Source organism: Amblyomma mixtum, chromosome 1 (genome assembly GCF_055824585.1).
Source record: "Amblyomma mixtum isolate Tamu chromosome 1, ASM5582458v1, whole genome shotgun sequence".
Lineage (NCBI taxonomy): Eukaryota > Metazoa > Arthropoda > Arachnida > Ixodida > Ixodidae > Amblyomma > Amblyomma mixtum.
The window spans coordinates 64,074,109-64,098,731 of record NC_143012.1 but is presented as its reverse complement, the minus strand read 5'-3'; the positions used below and the strand labels follow the sequence as shown (position 1 = coordinate 64,098,731).

General features: G+C 49.4%; 1 protein-coding gene across 2 annotated transcripts in view; it reads right to left on the bottom strand.

The window, feature by feature from the left end:
* Nucleotides 1-24,623, bottom strand: part of LOC149366514 (pancreatic triacylglycerol lipase-like) — a 112,126-nt gene that overhangs the window by 44,130 nt on the left and 43,373 nt on the right. For both annotated transcript variants that reach the window (XM_089551123.1, XM_089551117.1), the window contains exons 2-3: nt 24,103-24,386; nt 6,653-6,799 (exon numbers count right to left, since the gene is read on the bottom strand). In XM_089551123.1, coding sequence (XP_089407249.1) covers nt 6,653-6,799; nt 24,103-24,386 — 431 coding nt within the window. The remainder of the gene's footprint in view (nt 1-6,652; nt 6,800-24,102; nt 24,387-24,623) is intronic.

Below are 24,623 nucleotides of genomic sequence, written 5' to 3'. Positions count from 1 at the left end.
GCGCTTCAGGCAAAATTCATGCTCGTTTCCCGAACACCATGAGTTCTCGAAAGGTCTGTTCTCACAACAAAAGTGGCACACTTCAGAAATGTCTCACGTGTAGTTAGTTAGCTAGCCAGCTAGTTAGTTCGTTAGTTAATTAGTTCGTTCGCACGTTTTCAAAAACACGAGAGGTGTTGTTCCGTATGCGATCGTATGCCTCGAAACGCATACCCACTTTCTCGGCTGTTAGTTATAGCATGCTGTTTTGTGCAGAGCACGTATACGCCGACCATTGTTCGTAGCTATCGGAGCACCCTAGGACTCTCCCTAACGCTATTGTCTCACGGTTCAGCACCGCCCACCCGTTGGCTCTGCTCCCGGGACTCTGTTTCGCCATTGCAGCCATCTTACAGTGTTTACGCCCCGTGAAGGCTGTCGGCGCCTTCAAGGAGACTGCCGCCTTCCGACACTGACAGATCTTTGTTTGCGCTGCTGAGCTGAATAAATACTGCGCAGTTACCGCGGGGTTTATAAACTGGGCCGTTCTTATTCCGGCTTGGTGTAATTATTTTCTTATCGTCGTTATTTCCTGGCCCCACACAGGAGGGTGAACCGAACCTGGCTCTTAGGTACCGTATAGACTCAGCTATGGCCCGCGCCCCTACAGCAAGTGTATTTCATGCCATACTGCATTTTCACTGCCCTATAGGCGTGTTCTGTTTAGAGTCTACGCGCCCGTGTAGCAAGTGTATTTAATGTCATGCTCCCTTTTCACTCCCCTATGGGCGTGTTTCTGTTAAGAGTCTAATGACAGCGTGCGTGTAACAAGTGTATTTCATGCCAAACTCCCTTTCCACTCCCCTATAGGCATGTTTCTCTCTAGAGCCTAAGGCCCGCGCCCCTGTGGCAAGTGTATTTCGTGCCTGTATTTAATTTCTTGCGAGGAACGCTCCCCGGGGAGCTGCCATATGACGAAAGCTGCCTGCTAACATTATTATCATCGTCTTCCAGGAAGCACCGCTGTGTGGCCGTCCGCCATTTAAAGCATAGTTTAGACGCCTGCATTCGGAGCGGCTGGGAACAGTTGACCACGAAGTAACTCCGACTGCACGGCTAAGAAGAACATCACTGCGTATCGTCTGCTCGCGGGTCTTGAATTCGTGTGTCCCCGGACATTGCTAAATGGTTTAAAGTTGCAGGAATTCGTAATGCCGTGGCTGGAACCGAAGATGACTTCATTTACGATAGTGGTGAGGGTCGGCCCCGAAAAGCTGCGGCAGTGGTAGCTATGAAGAAACTTAAAGCCGTCTACGATTAGACGCGAGATACACCGTTGCTCTACGGCACAATTCAGTAGTTTTCTCGGAATATAGTCGGGAAATTGTTCTGAAAAATGCCGGCTTTCTCTCTGTGCCCCGCCAAACCGAACTCCTTAAGTAAGTAGCCTTAACCGCTGCACCCCTGCGCCAGGAGGGGTATGAGGACTCACAGGGATCTGTGAATGGTTTATGGCTCGGGTTTAACGTCCCAAAGCCACTCAGGCTGTGAGGGACGCCGTAGTGGAGGGCTCCGGAAGTTTCGACCACCTGGGGTTATTTAACGTGCACTGACATCGCACTCTACACGGGCCTCTAGAATTTCTCCTCCATCGAAATTCGACCGCCGCGGCCGGGACCAACCCCGCGTATTTTGGGTCAGCAGCCGAGAGCCATAACCACTGAGCCACCACGGCGGACGGATCTATGAATGCAAAGCAGAGGATGACCTTCTGCGTATATGTAAATTAACCCATTACTCTATCACCTCATACCCTTATGGCGAAGCTTTAGGGTCTCCTCCAATTTTTTGTTTTGTTCACAGGTGTTCGCATTTCATTCCGGCATGACTGTACCTGCTCATTCATTGCCTGACACCAAAGCTGGAACTAAGAAGTTTATTGAAACGAAGCAACAAAGCCACCCAAATCCAAAAGCACCTTGCCGCCTTGAAGCAAACGTCGATGGCAGCCGGCACCGGCTTCGTGCCAGGAGTGCCTAAGTTGTCCATCCTTTCCCTCTTTCTCCTCTCACTTTTTACCGTCGCGTCCTCGTTCCTTTGTTTCAGCCGCTATTGCGACAAACGCTCACTTTCTCCCGCGTACACGCTGCACGGCGTCGCCTCGGATTCAAGGTCGCGAGCGCGGCCACACGTTCCCAAGCACCAGCAGCAGGCCGCGGGAGTCGCCGGACGCACCCAGCGAGGACGCGGTCTCTCTGTCACCACGGCTAACCTTGGATTCGCGCGCCGAAATAACCGATGGCCGATCGTTTCTTTGCCGCAGAAACGTCAGTCGCCCCCGGGCAAACGCGCCCCCGTAGAGTCTGTCGCTCCCGGTTCCCGAACTGCCGCCGCCGGCCGTCTCGGCACGCCTTGCGTGTCGAGCGTCACCTCGCGGGTAGGCAGCATGTGTTTTTTGGGGGGCGGGTCGCACTCACCCCCTCGTTTCGCCACTATAGTCGCTTTCCCTCGGCAATCGTTCGTTTCCTGTTTTCTAGTCTTCGTTGGTTTTGTTTTCATTCCAGAGATACAAAAGAAGTAAAGTGTTGGCACCCTTATGGGGAGTCGCCTGCCAGTTAGGGCTGAACCGGCTCAGAAACGATTGCCGGTGGGTCAAATAACTAACTATTGGCGTCAAACTGACTACACGGGCATGAAAAAGGACTCCTTGACGCGAAGAGGCTGTTCCAGCTTGACTTTTGGCTGTCAGTCATAACTTGTTCTGTATGAAGTTTGGAAGAACGGTTACAGCAGTGAAGTTGAGTGTGGACAACACATGGATAGAAGAAACTCGCAGACGTTTCTGCCATCTCCAAGCCAAAACAGTAGCACAGATGGCCGTACTGCGCCCCCCCCCCCCCCCCTTCCCTAAAGCATCCAAGGCTCACCGAGGCATGACAACGTGGCCACAGAGGGGACGTTTTGGAGAGCTCCTATCCCCCTGGGCAGCGTTTGCAATATAGCTACCATGTGAAGGCGGGAGTTTTTGAATACGGAGAATTACGACGGCGATGATGAAGCCACCATAGTCGGATACAACTTAAGTCTGCAGTGAAGCTCCGCCCACATTCAGCCTCCACGCACAGAATTCGTCCACGACGAAAAAATAGTCCATGGTGGAGCGCGGCTGAAACGGTTGCTATGGCAACGGCGCTCCATCTGCTTGACCTCGCTGCGGCTGAAGGTCAACCGTGGCCACCGCCGGGAGCTACGCGACGGCTCGAAACCTGGCGCAGTATTGCTTACGCAATAAAACGATCTGCCGACCGGATGTCTTTTTTAGAGCAACAGTTTGCCGCCTTTCTGGTATGCTGAGGCCTATGCTCTATTGGATATGCGTACTCTCTAACGCAAACTTAATGTTGTCACTTTAGTTTTCTCCGAACAGAACCTACAGTGTGATAGTCTCTTGAGGCTTAATATAACGGTGCACGATATTTACCAAGCACCTAGCTAAGCACACGTATTTCATTTGGGTTGAGCAAGGGTTGAAGAAGAAGCCTTAGTTTGCTTAGGCAACCTTTCGACAGGAGGGTTTGTGTTCGCCCGGACAAACCCTGGGCGGGCGCCGGCCTCCTATAACCGAACTTACACGTGGAGCCCTACAAGACGAAGGTGCTTTTACAAGGATTTCTATCCTGCGTATTCTTTTGCTTCTTTGCTACATTACTCACTAGTCTCATTACTGCCTTTTGATGCGACGACCGGAGACGCAGCACATCGTCTGCTCGTCGCACTGACGTCACAAGTAGTAGCGACCAATGAGTGTGACCCAAAATAATGAATATGAAAAAGAATCGACGGAAAATACTGCCCCTAGGCCCTGATTCGTTTATTCGCCAGCCTCGCGCTATTTTTATGAAGTCGGTAGCAATACCGCGGCAGACACGCACTCCTGTTTAACCGCCCAGCTCTTCAAGGTGACGCAAAGTCAGTTTCTTAGATGAAAAATCACTTTGACGATGAAGAAAAAAAGAAAAACAGCGAGAACAACTAATCAAACCCGAGAAGACCGTGAAGCAGGTGTGACGCATTGCAAATGAACGCTCAAGCATCGGCTTGGCAGACGGTTCGCCAACGGCGCTCGGAAACAACAGAGGGCGCGGCCTTCTACTCGGCGGCGCAGAAAGAAAGGACGGAGGCAAACATTGCAACACCGAGCGAACTTGTGGAGAGTTCTTTAGAGGCGCGTGTAGTCAAGTCTCCCTGTGTTTTTACGCCCCGCCATGTGTGGACGGCCGCCGTTTGGTCTATTCGTCCTTCGAACCTCTCAGCGCCTCCGCGCGCGGACGGCGTTAGCAGACGGTAGGGTTGTAGGCCGTGATTTTGCGGGCTCGCCTCCCCCAGCCCCCGGTCTCGGAGGCCTTGAAAAAAGAGGGCGTGTTGTTTGAGCGTGGTGGCGCTCGCTTCGCTAGTGGCTTCTGTATTGACAGCTGAGAGAAGAGGAATGGTTAAACGGATGTGAAGGGGCTTTAGCCTTTTGTTCGTCGCTGGATTTTTTTATTTCTTCTCGCTTCGTCCGAGTGTTGGCCTTTTTTCTTTTCTTTTCTTTCATGTTGTTCTTAGCCATGGTCATTGTCAAGGGCTCTCCCAATAGAAAGAGAAGTGCTATTTTGACTCCCGTTCAGGTTTGAAACAGGCAGCGATGGCCTCGCACCTAGCGTTTGAATTAATTCACCGTTTAACTCTTCCTTCATGAATGAAAGAGGCACAAACGTTGGTTCACTAATTCGCGCATGGTGACAGTAACCGATGGTGTTGACACCTTGAGTTAAGGCTTTTTAAAAAGAAAGTTCTAGGCGTATTTGATATCTGTGCCACATACACACATCCAGCATGATAAGATGAAGCTGCTGAGAGGTACAAGAGTTTTGCGTGTTGAAGTAAAATCATGCCTACACACTATGTGTAACGACTTGTCGGCACTGATGTTGGGAATGCATAATGGGGTGATTCAGACTACGGCCGAAATTATAGTTTCGGTTCGGAACCTTCTTGTGCCTCTCGCTTATCCTCTCTTTGTCGTCTCACATGAATCAAATTATTTAGTCTTTACGCCTGACGGCGTTCTGCTGCGGTGGGACAAGTCACGTTAGATTACAGAGCATGGAAATAGGAATACAGAACACGGATACTGTAATAAAAACGTACAGTGATCGCACCCTTGATTCGCTAATGGAAGCTTTGGCTTTCTGTTCTGTGACAGCATTCTATGAGGCAGTGTATAACCAGAACCAGAATGACAAGGTTTCAGAAGTGGACTTTGTGGCCTGAAGAATTTTGACCAAGACTGGACATTAAGACACGAAAAAAATTGCGAGGACGCTTTGACAACTAAAGTGTTGAGGGGCGAAAGCCAAGGACACTATGCCGTGACGACTTCCGGTGGATGTGACGTCACACGGTTCCCGTGGCTATATCGATAACCAAATTATACATCTTTCGGGGATGTTAAGTGTAAATTACGCTTAATTACACATTTTTCCATCTAATTTGGAGCAAATCCGACGTTTTTCAGACCATTCTATGACAATTTTCACTATGCCGTGACGGCTTCCGGTGGATGTGACGTCCCACCGTTCCTTTGGCTATATCGACGTCCGCGCAATTTCGACACAATTACTACATTTTTGCCTATAATTAACCAATTAATCTACAGTCATGAAACTTGGCTTCTAGGTTCATTTTTTCCTCCTCTATCTGAAGTAACCATTGGTTTTCTTCTATCGTTTTTAGTTCCCGAGTTAAACTCGTGTGACACGCTTTGTTTACAGACGACAGTACGAGCCTTAAAGACTTTCGCCTTAAAAAAACTGAGAAAGAAGGAAGGGAAGGCCAACCAAGTTCTGAGGTTCAGGTAAGAATCCGAGGTTTTGGAACCCGCTCGGTTTCTTCCTCACGGTTTGATTTTGGGCGAGGTCAGTCTTGGTTTTAAAAATCACGCACAACGAAATTCCTGAAAGCTCTTGGTCACTGACCTTAATCCATCTGGAGAGTCAAATTTGGGTGCAATATTCTCTTTCGAAGGAATAAACTAATTTAAGTTAATCCGACCAGGTATATCCCTTGTAATCTATATAGTTATAATGAATCTAGCAGGTCTTGCAACCTTCTACCCCGAAAAATTGCGAGGACACTTTGGCAACTAAAGTGTTGAGAGGCGAAAGCCAGGGACACTATGCCGTGACGACTTCCGGTGGATGTGACGTCACATCGTTCTTTCGGGACGTTAAGTGTTAATTACGCTTAATTATACATTTTTCTATCTAATTTGACACAAATCAGACGTTTTTCCGACCATTCTCTGCCAATTTTCACTATGGCGTGACGACTTCCGGTAGATGTGACGTCACACCTTTCCCGTGGCTATATCGACGTCCGCGCTATTTTGACGCAAATTCGACATGTTTGCCTATAGTTAATTAATTAATTACTCTATAGTCTTAAAACTTGGCTCCTAGGTTCATTTTTCCTCCTCTATCTCAAACAACCATTGGTTTTCTCCTATCTTTTTTAGTTCCCGAGTTAAATGCGTGTGGCACGCTTTGTTAACGGACGACAGCTAGAGTCATTAAAGGCTTTCGCCTTAATATGGCCCGCCGCGGCTTCCGGTAGCCCGAAGGCGCTCTCGTACCTGAATGTGCATGATCATGTCGGCGACCAAGGCGCCCACCATTCGGGCATTGGCCACGGCCTGCGTGTAAGGGGGCTGCGCCCCCTGTCCCCAGTCCACCACGATCACGTTGTAGTTGTCCTTGGTCAGCAGCTCCGTGGACAGGTCCTGCAGGGGGAGAAAAAATACGTCAAGGGGGCGCTCATGACGTCAGATCCGCTAGCACAGTTATACTCCGAGGCTGACGTGAGTGCTCGAATGTTGAACTGAGAGATTAGCGGGTACACCAGCACTCACTAGTGAGAGTCGTGTCCGACCCATGATTTAATCTATAGTCGCACTTTAGGATGTGATGCACTTGTACACATGCATGGTGAACCGATCCTTCCTTTACAAAAATTTCTTTAGGCCCTCTATAGACTGTCCATAGACTTCTTTCTCTAAAGTCTATAGGCTGTCTGTAGACAAACCCTACACGGCAGTTTATAGACATTCTATAGATTTATGGCCATACACTTTTAGCAGACTTTTGTCTGTAAACAGTCTAAAGACTATGCATAGACAAAGAGAAATATCTACAGGAAGGCAACAGAGTCTATTTGAGGTCTATAGACGGTCCATAGGCCATTTCTACAAGGGAATTTTCCCGTACCGTGAGCCGAATATCAGGCTATAGGTCCATACAACATTACGTCCCCCCCCCCCCCCCCCCCCCGTGTCCCCTTTTCTCTCATATGTAAAATTTAGCGGCGGTTTCACTACTGCTGAACCTGGTTACAGAGTTAAAGCTATGGCGTATCGTGAAACTATACGCGGTTTGACGTCTCTAACGCTGAGTGCGTTCCGGGCACTGTATAGACAGCGCGCCCACCCTGCCACCCTGGCAGGTGGCATTTAATGGTTGATCGTGAGAGTTTTCTCTCACCCTCTAGCCAGCTCGCGTTCTATGCGCCGGTCTGTCCCTTTATTCTTCTCAGTTCTTCTGTCTATCCAATTAGACTCGACGTGGTTTCGTTTGGGAAACTTTTGACTTTGCATCCAACGCTCGTTTCGGCGATCATGACTGCTCTATCCCCCTTGAATGTTGGTGCGCGCAAGTATGCCTACATTCAAGCATTCCTCACTGACCGCACAGCTGAGATACACTTCGGCCCTCTGGCTTCCCCCTCCTACACTCTTCAGAGTATCGGCACCCCTCAAGGGTCCGTCCTTTCCCCCTTTCTCTTTAATATTACCCTCATACCCCTCGCCCGGAAATTGGCAACTATTCCCCACCTCAAGCACACTCTTTATGCCGACGATATCACCCTGTGGACCACCCACGGCAGTGACGGCGACATAGAGAACACCTTACAGGAAGCAGCCACCCTCACCCAAAATTACGTGCGGACCATCGGACTGTCTTGCTCCCCAGAGAAGTCCGAACTCTTCCTCATCCGGCCTAAGAACCACCGCTGCCCCCGCTCCCCCATTGCCATTGAACTGAATGATGACCCGGTACATGAGGTTGGAACCCTCCGTGTATTGGGCCTGCACATCCAGAACGATGGCAAAAACACCACCACCCTCAAGAAACTCAAGCAGATTGTAGGCGCGATATCGCACCTCATCCGCAGGGTTTCGGGACGTCATAGAGGCATGAAGGTGCGCGACCTATGTCGCCTCATTCATGCCTTTGTCCTCAGCCGTGTGCTGTACACTACCCCATACTTACAACTATCCAAACATGACATAAACGCTTTGGATGCTTTGATTTGCAAGGCATTCAAGGTAGCACTTCACCTTCGCCTCAACACACCCACAGACAGATTACTAGGCCTGGGCCTCCACAATACGATCGGGGAACTGGTGGAGGCCCACCGACAGGCCCAATACATCAGGCTCACACAAACCTCCACAGGTCGGTATATCCTGGACACCCTCGGAATCAAAATACCGGCCAGCGACCCAACCCTCCTCGCCATCCCACGATCCCTTCACCGAGAGCTCCTCATCAGGCCGCTCCCGAGGAATATGCATCCGTCCAACCATGAGCAGCGCCGCAGAGCCCGTGCGAAGGCACTCCATCGAGCGTACGGCCCCCAGCCGGACGCCGTATGGGTGGACGCTGCCTGCACGGCTGATGAAGCGACAGCAGTTGTGGTGGACTCCTCTTTTTCCGCCCTCCTCACACTACCTCTCCCTCCAGACACCTCCCCAGAAGCTGCAGAGGAAGCCGCCATTGCACTTGCTATCACCCGCACAGAAGCCCGGTTCATTTTAAGCGATTCTAAAACTGCGATTCTAAATTTTGCTCGAGGCCGAGTCCATGTTCCTGCTTTTGGCATACTGGACTCGCCCGATGCACCCCCGCCCCGCCAAGTGGAGCTGATATGGGTGCCCGCGCACTCCGGGAATCCCGGAAACGAGGCCGCCAACCTTTTAGCCCGAGGTTCTTTAAACCGGGCTCAGGTGGCCTCTGATCGGGGATTCACGAAGGAGCGCATGCACTCATTCAGTGAGCTGACCCAGGCGCACAGAGCCTTACGCCAGCTCTACCCCCCGCCCCACCCCTCCCTCGATAACAAACACGCAACACTCTGGCGCAGACTACAGACACACACACTCCCTTCACCCCTTAACCTAGCCCATTATCATCCCTCCTTCCCCACTCCGGCATGCACTCTATGCCCAGAACCCTTCGCCTCTTCCCTCCACATCATTTCCCTCTGCCCGGCGGACCCTCCCCCGCGGGACCTAGAGAATCTCAAGACCTGGGAGGACTGGGAGACCCTGCTGCGCTCGGAGGACCCGGCCGTGCAGACCATCGCCACCGGCCGTGCTGCCAGTGTTATGAACCTTCGGAACATAAACACTTGAGTGCAGTGGGGTCGTGCGGGGACCCTGGGGCGTGCCCGGAATTCCTGTGTAAATAAAGTTTTCTCTCTCTCTCTCTCTCTCTCTCGGTGGCGGTTGCATGCCACCTGTGGCTGCCTATTACTGGGTCGTTTTCTCTCTCTCTCTCTCTCTCTCTCTCTCGCAGACACGCCTGCATGCTACACTAAACGCAGAGGCGACCTACCTCCTCATAGCTTATGGCAATAGTAAGGTGAAGACGTATGTGTTATGGCAGCTGGGATCTCAAGCTGGGCGGTTTGGTTTTCATTACAAGACTTTACGGTGCTTGCTTTGTCTATGTTCGTTTGCGTCAGCATTGTGCTTTTACAGCAGTAACGCAGCGTGCTCGTTTAAATATGAAAGTAGTAATAATTGGCTATGAGGGAAAGGAAGGCGCAGTAACTCTCCATAACTAAAATACGAGCAGTGAAGTTTACAGCAATGAGAAAGCGTCCTGACTTCCGGAGCTAAGGCGTGGGCACTGAAGCGCAGAAGTTCATGCCCATTTAACTGCTGCTCAAACGATGACGCATCCCTTATAAAAACGGTCTATAGAAAGTCTATAGACTTCTTATAGGAGGTATTCACTGAGGCCGCTCTACCAGACGGCGCGAGCATCGTCGCGGCAAACGGCCATGTTTGCGGTCGTTTCACGCCAGCTCGCGCAGTGTCACGGTACGCCTTGAGGTACCCGGCGTGAACTCTTAGTGATCCGTTACATATTTACACGTTGTTAAATGCGTCAGCAACCACTTATATTTGTGGAACCTTATTGTGCATGAATTTTGCAGAATTCTTCTGTGCCGTGATATCTCAACTCGGCAGCAAAACTGGCTGGCTGCACTGCATGCGCGCAAGAATGTACACGTCTTGCAGCTTTTAATATCAATTGATAACTGTCAGCTAGTCATGCAGGGCACATCGTGGATAAACAGCACGATTGATTGCCGAAATTCTGAAACTGGCGCCGCAGAAACTCATATTTCCAGCGGCTGTAGTCCGCGAACTTCAACTGCTGTAACTTCACAGGTGATGTTTCAGCAGAACCGCAAAGCGTCATAGCTGTCTTATTTACACGACAGAACGGTCAAACAAATAGTGTCATGCGCTCGCAGCACGAACGGTAGACTTCGCGAGAATGTTTTGCAGTTTTGATTCCACTTACGCAGCGCTGCTTCGAATGCACAAGACGTCTAGCCATTTCGCAGCACCGCAGTGCGCCGCCATTCCGCTAGATTCAGTAGTAACACGTCACCTTCAGCAGATAGAGGTAACAAGTTACGCTACAGCTAAGCGATCAGACCCTTCGAATTACTCACCTCTTCAAAAAGGGAACTTCGGCCGTCGGCATCCTAAGCACGGTTCCTGGACTCACTCGCTTGTCAAGTAATAGCACCCTCTCATAGGTTTGTATACTTTAATTCCTTGACCTGCCAGCAAACTTAAGCCGTTCACAAGGTGGGCCTCGATACCGGTGAATTCAACGCGCGGCAGCAGTCCTGTACGTCGCACATCGCGCCAGCGCCTCCACTTTCCTACGGATCGAGCTTTACACAAACTGGAACCTTTTAAGCGTGCCCGCTCTTTTCTGCTTCGCGCAGTTCACGGAATATTCACTGTCACGCGGTGTTACGGGTCGGGCGGAAATTATCTGCGGCGAGACGCGAAATAGACTCACATTTCACACATCACCAGTTATTTAAACGCTGCGGCTGGCTGGGGCGGACGCGCGCGCGACCACAAACATGGCGAATTCCACGCCCGCTGCTAGCGCCCCTAGCGGATGACGTCATGTGAATACCTCCTATAGACTCTACTGCATTCCTACAGATATTTCTTTTCATAGTCTTTCATAGTCTACAGACAAAGGTCTACTAAAAATTCAGGGGGCACTTTGACTGTCGAAAGTGCGTAGAGGCGAAAGCGTTTTCCGCACCACTTTGACAACTGCCTCTGTGGCACTGCTGACGTCACCACTGAATGACGGCACTCAAATTAATGACTAATTACTAATTAATCACTATATACTAATTAACTAATAATTAATTAGGAGTGGAACGTGACAGCGTGTTGTAGCGCTGCCAGGGAGTCCACGGAACGCCACCACCCGTTCGGCGCGATGCCTTGCCCTTTGAACGCAACGCTTTTTGAGGAAAGGAAATGGCGCTGTAATTCTCAGTCATCTCGGTGGACACCTGAACCGCACCGTACAGGAAGGGAGGAAGTGGGGGTGAAAGAAGAAAGAGGGGCCGTAATGCAGAAAATGAAAACTGTAATTGAGGAAAGGAAATTACGCAGTAACTGTCTCGCGTATCTCGGTGGACACCCGTCATCCGTTTTTGGAGGGAGGGTGGAAGCGGGAGTGAAAGAAGAGAGAGAAAGAGGGGCCGTAATGAAGAAAATGAAAATTGTGCTGTGCGATGTCAGTGCACGTTAAAGATCCCCAGGTGGTCGAAATTATTCCGGAGGACACACCCCTTCTTTCTTTCTTCTTTCAGTCCCACCTTCGTTCCTTCCCTTACGGCGCGGTTCAGGTGTCCACCGAGATATGTGAGACAGATACTGAGCCATTTCCTGTCCTCAAAAACCAATTATTTCTTATTATCTAAAATTGCATTTGAGGAAAGAAAATTACACAGTAACTCTCACACACTCGCTCCTCGCGCATGCGCACTTGGGGCTCTCCGGGGCTCCGCGAAATCGCTCACACCTAGCGTAGTGTTGCTTCCGCAACAACAACAACAACAACAAAAAAAAAACACTTCCTTTTACGTCACCGTGGGCGGCGGCCCCTGTCGTAACGAGGAACACTGCTTCGGCATGCCTGCCAAAGCTGCAGTTGCTCGTAAGCGCAGAGACACCATCGGACAGGCACTGCGCAATCACTATGCGGTCACTCCCTTTTCTGCGAAGCGCATTAGTTTTTAGCATAATTTCCCGTTCTTATCACCTTTAACTTTTTTGCTCATTTAGCGAGCTTGAAATAACGCAGCTTCAGGTTGTGCTCTCTGCAAGGAAGCTGTTGGGCTTTGCTCCAGCGGAGAGAGAGTGACGGCTTTGGAGCGTTGGCGGGCGAACGCAAAAAGCAGATTTGCTTCGTTGCCAAGAACGGCACTGGGCGTCCATCTGTGTCCAGCAGAAACAAGTCGTTAACGGCGACATTCTGCTTTCTACAGCAAGCCCCGGCAGTACTATGGACATGGGAGCGTTAGTTGAAACACTGACATTACTCAGGGTCGCGTTAGTATGAAACACAATGGACCCAAGTGGGACCAGTGGGTGGTACCATTGGTACACAGATTGCGGACCACACAATTGGCTTAGCATGTTCGGAGTGGTACCAAACGATTCATCTCGTTACAAAGCATAATATTACTAGTCGAAACAAAGTATAGCATATTATAGGGATTCGCACCGACGACCTTTAGTCCCCCAAACCGTGACTTCTTGAAACTTCAAACGTCCATTACGGCCAAACTAATTAACATTGGGGGGCCTTACTTGCCCCCCCCCCCCCCCCCCCCTCTCCAAGTGGTGTCAAACGATTTGTCTTCTTGTGCTGTATACGTTGGCGTCAAAAAAGTAGCTATCCGGATATAACGAAAAATTTGCACCGGATACAGCGAAGATGACTAATGACGCATTATTCTTTTTTTATTAATTGAATATTCGACATTGCTAACGCTCGGTACTCGTACGCTGCCTCAGCGTTTTGCTCTAATTTTTCTAACTAGTCTCCCTCTTGGCGTATAATATCGAAAAGTAATTTTTACCATTACTATAAAAAATTTTCCAAAGATTCGTCTTTGTCTGCGAATTGGTGGTTACCTTTGATATTGGAGGAACTTGTACAATCGTTATCACGCTTGTCTATGGAGCGTTGAAACGGTGCTCTGTAGAGCAAATTAAGAAGCAACTTTAAGCAGGCACTCGGCTTTACCGACTCGTGCTCGGACCCATCCTCACAGACACACTGTCACAAGCAGTGTATGAAGATGGCCGATTTCTTTCGGTCCGAACAGGAGCAATAAACTTTTCATGCAATAAAAAAATTACCGACGATTACGTTACTTCCTAATGCGAAATTTGAGCGCAGCAAATAAGCTGTTTCACCTTTTCGATAGTGGGTCAACCCCAGCTGCGGAGTTGGTTTCAGGGACAACGCCGCCGATGCCGACACAAACAATATGATACCCTCGCTTCCGCAGCGCTAAGAACCAGGTCTAGCCGTGGGAAGGTGGTCACGTATTCGTCGACGTGCCGGGGCCTACGTGAAATAACCGGCGCGTCGGCAACTGAAGAGCACCCTATCCGCCACAATATCACCTCTGGCCTCGCAAATTCTAAGACGCGCTCTCGCCGATCCAACTCGCACAAAAGTGATCTGGGCTCCTGGCCACCAGGGTCTACGAGGCAATGAGGCCGCTGATGCGGCCGCCCGAGCGCTCACACACCGGGCTCCTCATCCTAGCTCTCGTGGCTCAGAAGCTCATAAACCGCTTCTGCGGTTCCGCGAAATCCTAATTTATTATTGCGACAGCCACCGTCTCTACCCGGCACCTGCCAAGGGGCTGAGTAAGGCGGAGGAGCGAACTCTGCGGCTCCTGCAGACAGGAACCCTTCTCTGTCCTGCAATAGCAAAACACTTCGATCCGAACACAGATGGGCGCTGCCCGCACTGTGGAGAGATCTGCGATATCTTTCACATGGTGTGGGCATGTACTCAGAATCCTCACCTTCCCCCCTCCCCCACCCCCACCCGAGAGGCATGGGAGACTGCCCTCCTCAACTGCTCCACACTGGAGTCCCAAAGGGCTCTGGTCAAACGGGCGCGAGACGGGGCCTCGTCATGCGGTGTCCCGGACTAAGGATACCGACCATGCAGCAGGGTTATTTATTTTTTTTTTAACCCTCAAGCTCTCTAGATTAAAGTTTTTCACCACCACCACCACCACACAAGAACAGGGGGGGGGGGGGGGGACCCTTTCCTCCTCTTTCTGCATGGCGGCGACGGTGTTCTATGCAGTCGCGTTATCTTGACTCTCTAGCGGCGTCAGCGGCATCCAGCGGTATCAGTCGGTCGCTGCTAGCGCTGGGGGGATGAAAGGGGGGCGGAGCTGGTTACGAGGCCGACGACAACGCCGACGACGACGCGAAACCCAGGAACGGACGCCAAAGAGCTGCACTCTAAAATGACGGGGCCGAATCGATGATATAAGCGAGCAGCGACGCCAGTGTATTTCATTCAGGTTTATCGCTAGAATAAAATGCGTTAGCCCACTGTAATCCGACTAGGTTAGGCCTGAAGTCAGCCTCCAGTTAGCCCTCAAGTTAGTGTTGGCGCTAGTTGTTGTGTTACGGAGAAGGCGTTTTTGGGTATGGAAGGGACAGAGGCGTGAGCACCGTTACCCTAACACAACGACTTTCTATACAATTTAGATTTGTTCTACACCACACAGTCCCGCCCTCTGGGCAAGATAACATGCATGCTGGGATAGTTGGGGCCATTATACTTCGGCAAGCAGCGCAGACGGACAGGAACAGAAGACAGATAAGATAGCCCTTATAAAAACGGTCTATAGACTGTCTATAGACTTCTTATAGACTAAAGTGCCTTCCTATCGATATTTATTTTGTCTGTTCGTAGACTGTAGACTGCATATAGTAGACAGAAGTGTACTAAAGGTGTAGGGCCATAAATTTCTAGATTGTGTATAGACTGTCTATAGGGTATAGGGTTTGTATTGCCTACAGACTGGTCTATAGGATTTGTCTATAGAACGTCTATAGACTTTATAGACAAAAGTCTATGGACCGTCTGTAGTCTGTCTAAAGACATTTTTCTAAGGGACCCCGCCGCGGTGGATGAGTGGTTACGGCGCTCGGCTGCTGACCCGAAAGACGCGGGTTCGATCCCGGCCGCGGCGGCTGAATTTCGATGAAGGCGAAATTCTAGAGGCCCGTGTACTGTGCGATGGCAGTGCACGTTAAAGAACCCCAGGTGGTCGAAATTTCCGGAGCCCTTCTCTACGGCGTCCCTCATAGCCTGAGTTGCTTCGGGACGTTAAACCCCAATAAACCAAACCAAACCAAGCAAATATAACGAAAAAAATTGTTGCGGCCTAAAGCTACACTAACAAAAAGGAATAGTGCTCGTGAAATAAATTCAAGCTTTTAAGCACTGTCTGGCAATTATTTCAAGACCGCCTGAAAATGGAGTTACGAGTTCAAGAAAGACAGGGAGCATCCCCCCCCTCCCCCCTTCCTCAAGTACTGATGAATGACATTGCTAAATTTTCAAATTGGCGCAGTTCTTCGAGCGGAAACAGTTTGTGCCAGTCGGTGCTGCGGGCAGCGTTACGGAAACTTGTCAGGGAAAGCAAATTAATCGAAGTGAAAGCAATTACGCCCACCAGTGCGAATCAGGAGAAAGAGCCGGTGAAAGAACATTTCCGGTCCAAAAAGGCAAGCGAACGCAATACACGCAGGACTCCCGCCAGCTGCCACTACGCAGCAGTAACACTGCTGGCATTAATGCCGCCTTCAGTTTTTCATTGCTGTGCTGTAATGTAAGAAGAATGAACAGCTAAGCGGTACTATACGGTTAGTGAGTATTGATGAACATGTACAGTGGGCACCACACTTAGCTGGAACACATAAGTACTTAGTTCTGCTACTCGCGGGCACTTAGCATAGACGACGTGACTATACGACAGTGTGACAGGGCACACTAACACTGCACCAGCCGCCCAAGGCGCAGAACCATGAGCTCAAGTGTTCCCGTTAAGCGTTGCTCATTATGCATGCCCCAAAAGAAATTCGCTTTCCAAGACTTTTCCTCTGCCTTTCCTTTTCTTGTCGTAGCTTTCATCCACCCACAGAGCATAAATACTGTGTAACATCAATTATCGTCGCTGAGTAACAATGGCGCTTAGCTGCTTCGTCACGGGATCGGCAAAAATGCCAGAAGCGTCACGCACTTCTTCCAGTCGCGCTTATTATTCGCTTAACGTCCGTCCCCTCCGTGACACGACGGTTGCGACAAACAACGCCGCCTATCTAGAATGCACGTTCGCCGGCTTTTCCCGGGTGCAATTTTCGTTTCGGGCGGTCACGCGTGTGAATCGTGTCAGTGTCGTGTCGTCTGCTCTACCCTCGTCGTCTGCTCGCGGCGGTGCCTAAGCAGACGACAGTCACGGCCTACCCGGCCACAACTCAAGGCATGCTTGCGCGGAGAAACAACTATACAACCGCACGCAAAGGCAGCAACGCGAAGCCCTGCGGGGGAGCTTCCCTCAACGCACACGCTTGGCACGACCCCCCCCCCCCCCCCCCCCCCCCCCCCCTCCCTCCTGCGTTTCTGTTTCGAAACGAAACAACAGACTCGCGCGTCCGCGCGGTAATTACTTGCCGGAGTGCGCCGTCGAGTTAAGCGCCGTATTTGTTTGGCGCGCGGTACGGCGCAAAATTCCTGCCCGGAGGGCCCGGGTCTTGGGTGGCGCTGTTGGCAGTAGCGCACGGTTGTGCAAGCGCGTGCAATGCCGTAAGAGGCGCTCGTGGATTTCCCGAGACTAGTGCGCGCACGAAAGCTGGGTTTGCGTAAACAGCCATGCAGTTATTACAGCCCCGCAGTTGTATCTGCACCCAGTAGTCATGTCTTAATATGCGTCGCTTGAAAGATGTATACAGTCCCCGTCGAAAATATGCAGCCCAAGGGATTTGCTTCTAAGCTGTTTACCCGGCTGCTGACCCGAAACACGCGGGTTCGATCCCGGCTGCGGCGGCTGAATTTCGATGAAGGCGAAATTCTAGAGGCCCGTGTACTGTGCGATGTCAGTGCACGTCAAAGAACCCCAGGTGGTCGAAATTTCCGAAGCCCTTCACTACGGTGTCCCTCATAGCATGAGTCGCTTTGGGACGTTAAACCCCAATAAACCAAACCAATATACCAATCTAAGCTGTTTACCGGGGCTCGCTAGCACATCTAGCAGTCCAAAGCTTGGAAGGATCGAGGACGCGAAGAGATTCCTTTTTCGAGAGATTGCGGTCGCTGAGGATGCATTACGAGACACGCTGTATAGGCCTCGCAAGCAAACCCCTTGGGCCGTGTACTTTTGACGGGAACTGTACGTTCTGTTGGTGTTCAAGAACAACAACACCAAAAATAAATAAAGCAATCGGCAAGCGCTCACCACCATCTGGGATCACGTTACTTACGTTGCAGCCCCCATCGCCTTTAAATTAAACACAGCCCCTGTTTCTGCTTTTGAGTGCTTTAATACAAATCGCAAGTATTTTTAGCGCAGATTCTGTAATATGCTAGATTTCGGAGTAATGGCAGGCGCAATTTCAGCCGAAATGACGTAGTATGAAAGGCAGGTCAGTTTTCAGCGTGGAGCAGTCACCTTCGCAATTGAATGAAGCTCGCACCAGTCGGCGCCGACAGGAGTGAACAGTTCTAGAATACGTACCTAGGAGTACACTATAGCCGCGGTAATGGCGATAAAAGGTGACCACCATCACCTGTTCAAGCTGTGCGCAGCTAGACAGTCGTGTATGGCGTCAATTGGACGCTTTCCAGCGAATTTCCTGACGTCATAGTCCCACGTGACTCTCTACCGTACTCGGCTATGTTCCTTTCCTTTGATATTCGTTACATTACCTCAACCGATCACAGGTAGTCCGTTCGCCTAAGTACAAATCGAGCCGAAGTACAGTCTTTGTCAAAAGTTTAGAGCCCAGGGGGTTTGCTTCTAAGCCTCGCAGTGGGACTCCTGTAACATTCGTGGTAGTCCTACCCATTGGAGGAGGCAGGACCAGAAATCTTCTTACCTTCAGCAAATTTGGAGCGCTGGAGATGCATTACGAACCAGACAGTGTGCTTCAGAAGCAAACCGCCTGGGCTCCAAACTTTTGACAAAGGCTGTACATTTCCGCCGACTGATATCAACGAGGAGTTCGTCATCTGGCGATTGTCCAACCATGCTATTGGGGCTATTTCTCATAACAATATATCCCGACCATTTTCCTTTTCGTTACTCAGTGCGTCTCATTTCGCGCTGGTCCGCCCAAATCGGGATTCCATCCCATACAAAAATGGTTTATGGGTGTCTATGGAAAAACTTTATACATACCTAGAGCGGTGCTTATTGCTAGCTATTGAAGAATCTAGGCCACAAGAGTTATAGCTTCGCAACCATACGACTGTTTTTAGCTGTTTATAGATTAGTATATCCACCAGAAACTACAGCTATCGACCGCTACATAAAAGGTCATAGCCATGTGGGCCAATTAACTAAAGCCGGCCATATATAATTTTGTATGGAACGCCATTGGTGAGTACTGGAAGGATACATCTCTATGGTGAAAGTGCCGTCAGCGTCGATTGAAACAAGAAGGGGACAAATGAAACCCGAACACAAAAGCACAAAAATGTTAGCTGCCCGAGAGCAGCCGTTAATAATTTTTCCAAATAGCTGTCTTTGAGCCTTCGAAGTGAAAATCGACTACGCCCTTACTCGGCCACCACCATCTGAGGCATTCTGGATTTTTTTTTTCGCATTTCATACGGCACGGATAGTGCCTAGTCAGTCCACCTTGCCTTAAATTTAACAGCACATTATCTGGGGGCACATCTTAGTGGTAAGGTGCATTATTCATTGAATGAAATGTAAAACATGTCCAACATTCTCGCACAAACAATCTGAAAATTGGCAAATTGTAAGGTACAGATATGGAAATATTGAAGGTAATGGCCCATTCTTGTGATGTGTAGCAAAATATTTTTCGAAGTTTTTCCATCGATTGCATCGAACAGTTGAGACTGCCATAGAAAACCAATGGAGAACGCTTTTGAAGATTCCAAAAAGGTTGATAGAAACAAAAATTCAAGACTGCCGTGGGGTCATATGCGGATATATTGATTGTTGTGCTGAAATCTAGCATTATATGGAAAAAACTGCGTTCATCAACGGTGTCCCGTTCAAAAATTATTTTGTCCAGAATTGTTGGGTATGAGGGAGTGACATGAACCTGGAAGCTGCCGGTGGTTGAGAGTGGTTTTCGGTAGTTTGTGTTGTAAGGATAGTAATTTCTGTCTGCCTAACGAAGCAGACAGACGGGCAGACAGAGGCTAACAAAAAGGGTTCAGCTTAAGTTAAGGACAACGCAGCGAGCTGTGGAGAGAAAAATGATAGGTGTAACGTTAAGAGATCGGAAGAGGGCGGAGTGGGTGAGGGAACAAACGCGGGTTAATGACATCCTAGTTGAAATAAAGAGGAAGAAGTGGGCTTGGGCAGGGCATGCAATGCGAAGTCAAGATAACGGCTGGTCCTTAAAGGTAACGGAGTGGTTTGGTTTATTGGTTTATTTGGGGTTCAACGTCCCGAAGCAACTCAGGCTATGAGGGACGCCGTAGTAAAGGGCTCCGGAAATTTCGACCACCTGGGTTCTTTAACGTGCACTGACATCGCACAGCACACGGGCCTCTAGAATTTCGCCTTCATCGAAAGTCGGCCGCCGCGGCCGGGATCGAACCCGCGTCTTTCGGGTCAGCAGCCAAGCGCCGTAAGCACTGGGCCACCGCGGCGGGTTGGTAATGGAGTGGATTCCAAGAGAAGGCAAACGTAGCAGGGGGCGGCGGAAAGTTAGGTGGGCGGATGAGATTAGGAAGTTTACGGGTATACGGTGGCCGCAACTGGCAAATGACAGGGTTAATAGGAGAGACATGGGAGAGGCCTTAGCCCTGCTATGAGCGTAGTGAGTCTGCTGATGATGATGATACCTGACATTACGCTGGGCATCATGTCTAGCACTATACCTATCAATAGTTTTCGCTGTTACCAAACGCTATCATTACAGGAAGGGGACCCCCCACGTCTGCGGTTGGCATTACTTTGAAAAACAAGACGACGCAGACGATCACTCAGCTGCCTGAACGGGGAACTCCCATACTTCGGGCGACGTCAGGCAGAATAACAGCAGCACAAAAAGGATCCTGGTTGGAACTAGCGGTACACGTTCGATTGAGTTGTTTGCATGGCTGTTAGCCAATGAAAACTGGCGTAGTGTTTTCCGTGTGCAAGCACGAAGCGCTTTATAGCACACCTATTTTTAGTCAGCTTGTACTTTTATATATGTTTATTCATTTAAAGACATTGCCAATCCCAATAGCGATCATTGTAGGAAGAGACCTGGCCTTGAGAAAGGCCACGTCTCTTCCGTGCGTCTGCACTGGTCAGCAGAGGCTCGGTCTGGAAAGAGCGTTAGAATAGTTAGTGTTCACTCGATGGGAATACCCGCAGACGTCGCTTTGCTTCTCACTTCCGCCTACTTGCTTTTGTTCATTTTATTTACACGGACGTGAAAGCAGAGATTGTTGCCTAACAGCGGCAACAGACAGTCCTTTTTGGCCTATTGAAAGAAATCACAACTACTGGCGCCATGAAACTCAATGAAACATTCGCTTTCTTTGTGACTCGTTTTCTTACGACGAGCTCGCAGAGTCAGGTAGCCTCACGCTGATTTCATGTGTGGTTGTTGCTTTCTCAGCGCTTAGAGGCGCGGTGCTAGCACAGAGTGCATTGAAGGGCTGCTTCCCAAGGTTACTTGCCGACAGTTCTCGAGCTGAAAGTATCCACATTTTGAATCTTCATACTGATGACAAAGAATGAACCTTGGAAGGCGTAACTATTCTTTCGGTAATGTTCAAGCTTATGACTACTTATTTATGCAATTTTTAAGTAGGTAAATCTGCTTAAGTTACTTTTTCGGACTGCTTAAGGCAAAATAATAAAAGGGAAAAAAGTTTGTCATGCTTAATTTATCTTCCAGTCTGTCTAGCGCCCTTTTTTGCGATGGTATCTGCCTGTCAAGCGGCTGCCGTTTTGTAGTTCGGAGTTTGCAAAGCTAAGTCGATAAAGACGCGAGAGATACCCAGCACAGCCACCGTGGGCGGCACATAAGATATAGGCTTGTTTTCATGGCCAAAATTGATATCTATACACCAAGCGCTACGAGCTAGCTTAAACAACGTACGGCTTCACTCAAGCTGTTCCTTCCTCTATGCATTTCTAGCGTTACGACACGAAAGTGCCAATGTTTTACATTCACTGGGGCGGTGAGCACAATGCCTGTCTTCTTTTCCATAACAGCAAGATCCTCTGCGAACTGCTTGATGATGATGATGATGATGTCCTCAGGCTTAATGGTACATACCCGCGGCGGGGGATTGGCCAGGGTGCATAGCGGATACAAACGCACGCATGTACAAAGAATGGAGTATTTTGATAATTTTGGGACGCAGAGCGAGAATTTGTACAAAACAAAAAATATGGAGAAGGAAAAGCTGCGAATTCTTCCAGTCCCCTGTTCTTTTCTTCCGTTGTGCTCCCCGCTAAAAAACATGGTAACCTTCACGACTGAAAATATATCAAGGTCTAGAATCTTCTACAGAAGGCAATGTTTTGCGTGTCCCTTGTTCTTTGATATGACCGAAGGCCACTGTCGGCGACCTCGACCAAAGATACTTTGTAGTCCGCCGATATCCCGTCCTCTTGTACCCACTTTTGTAGTTTCCTTCTCACATCATTATTCTATGCAAAGCCGAATTCACTGCTTTACCTCCCTGAGACTTGATGCTATTTATCTATTCCACTCATACTTCAGACATTGCAAGCTTTCACAGGAACTACGGAATTTCCTTTACTGAGTATGCTGTTCACAACAGCATACCAAGGATGTTAATTTTGCTGCTCGGATATAGTGTCTACCCTCATTGATATTCGGTCTAAGCCGGTGGCTGTTCGCAGCGTAGTCACTGCTTTATATTCGCTTCTGCTATATATGGGTTCCAGCTCGGCGTCAAAAGCTTATCGGGCCCATTAACTATCCCCAATACTGCGCGATAACCATCTTTTCGCTGCTTAAAATTTTCACCTTTCTGCCCTCGGAAAAGCTTTATCAGCACTTCATATCTTAAGAGGTTACTGTCGTTGCGTCGCTACCGACCTCCTTTTAGGTTCTCTGGCATATATGGCTCCAAAAGCTACCTCCGCACGCGGCACTTATCTGAGTGCTTTTTGATATCCAGTAGGTGCATATTTCCGTTTGTAGTTATTCTCCCTTGAACCATATATCCCCCGCTAACCTTTCTTCTTTTTTTTTAACTTCGTGATTTGCCTAATCCGCCAGTGGCGCCCGCAAACTTAGAGGCATACGCATTGTCTTAAATCACTTTGCAACGCCATCGTGAGGATCATCAAGTCCAGGGCAGAGTCGATGAGGTGTTAAGCCTAAGCTAGATCTTTGCTGAGGCTGGTGTACGATCGCTCGTGTATTGCTTTTTTTTTTAAAGGTCTGAGACCTTCTGTGAAGGCCATGACATCCTATCCAGTAGTCGTGCAAGGCTGTTGTGCAAAGATAGCCTTGGCAGGAACCAAGACTGCTGCCAGGAGTCAAGACAGGTTAGGCGATCTGTATGAGCTGGCAGCAGAAAGTTGTCAACGAGTCGTCAAGGTGGGGCGGCTGCTCAATAACAGCAGATTTTTTAACGCTATGCAGGTAGCGTTTATGCATTCAGAATCCGAGGTTCCCCTCTATGTCCGCGATTACACCGTCAGAGAGAAACGGTCTATTTTTGACTCCCACAGAAATCAACAAAGCAGGAAATGAAGGAATTAAGAATGCAGTTTTGAAGTGTTATTTTCTACGCCATTCAACCAATCTGCACAATCTCCTAAATGCTCTTTTCCATTCCCTCGCCTAAACCGGAAGTTACACCTCAGTCGCGGCGTTCTGCTCAAGCTCAGCCCGACGACACGTGTAACAAAGTCCGGAACTTTGACTAAGTTCCACAGGAGAAGGATCATGGCAAGCGCCAGACGTGGGAAACGTATCTGGGTCTTGCCTGCGTTTTGCATGTTGCGTTTTATAGAGTTGTTGTTTGATTTCGTGGAAGTTGCAGCACATGATAGTGAACCTATTTTGGAGCTTGATTGATTGACCACTCTACTGCATGCTTCCCTTCTTCACAAACACGGAAATGCCAGAAATTGAAACTCGATTTTTTTTACACCCGAAAAGCAAATCTCTGTAATTCGTGCGTCCGATCCCGTCTTCGGCGACCGCATTTCGGGAAAGACAAAATTCAACATTGCTGAAGATATTGAGATATATATATAGTGTACTTCGATAGCTCAATACACGGTGCATGACGAATGGGATATTGGTTAATCTTTGAGGAATCCCCCCGGAGGGGGGGGGGGGGCGAAATCATTCCATTCTTCGTTACTCTCTGCCTAAACCGCAGGACCTTCGAGCAGTGGAAGCATTACTGTCTAGCTAGAACCCCTCGACCCAGCTTCAGCTGGTGAAGAGGGCCAGGTGGTTAGTAACCACCCCTGGACTCCTGGACATTGGAGAACCGCCCCCCCCCCCCCCCCCCCCCATGAATTGAAGAGATCAATAAAGGGTTTTTCTCGATGTCTTTACCAATTACCAAGCAATGTTGTTTTGACGCTTAACGACTAATTAATTAATCAAGCCTCCAGAGAGCTATGCGTGGCGGGGTAAGTCGGCCCCTGCATTGGACTCACCAGGATCCACTTGAGGTATCCGTGCTCGAGGTACCCGTGGATGATGAACATGGTGGGCCGCGTGCTGTCGAACTTTGAGTCGGCGAAGCTGTCGGTGTCTCCCGCCTTGATTCGCTGGTAGTACTCGTTGTTGCGGCGCGTGCGCAGGAAGAACTGCACGTTGAGCGCGTCCGGCGGCAGCGGGAACAGGTTGAGCGGCCGCTGGATGGACAGGAAAGGCTCGCCCACCGAGAAGCAGCCGTACTTGCCGTAGCAGCGGGTCAGGCTGTTGCCGCTCGGGGGAGCTGAGGGGGGAGAAGGAAAGGGGCGAACGATTCCTTTTAAAATAAGTTTTCAGTACGGAAATGCATTCTAAAAACTGCTCGCCAGTTTGCACGTCAAACAATCTTGGATAAAAATTTTGAAAACTGAAATGCTATAAGGCATTGTTATGGAAATATTGACGGTAATAGTGCATTCTAAAAACTGCTCGCCAGTTTGCACGTCAAACATTCTTGGATAAAAATTTTGAAAACTGAAAT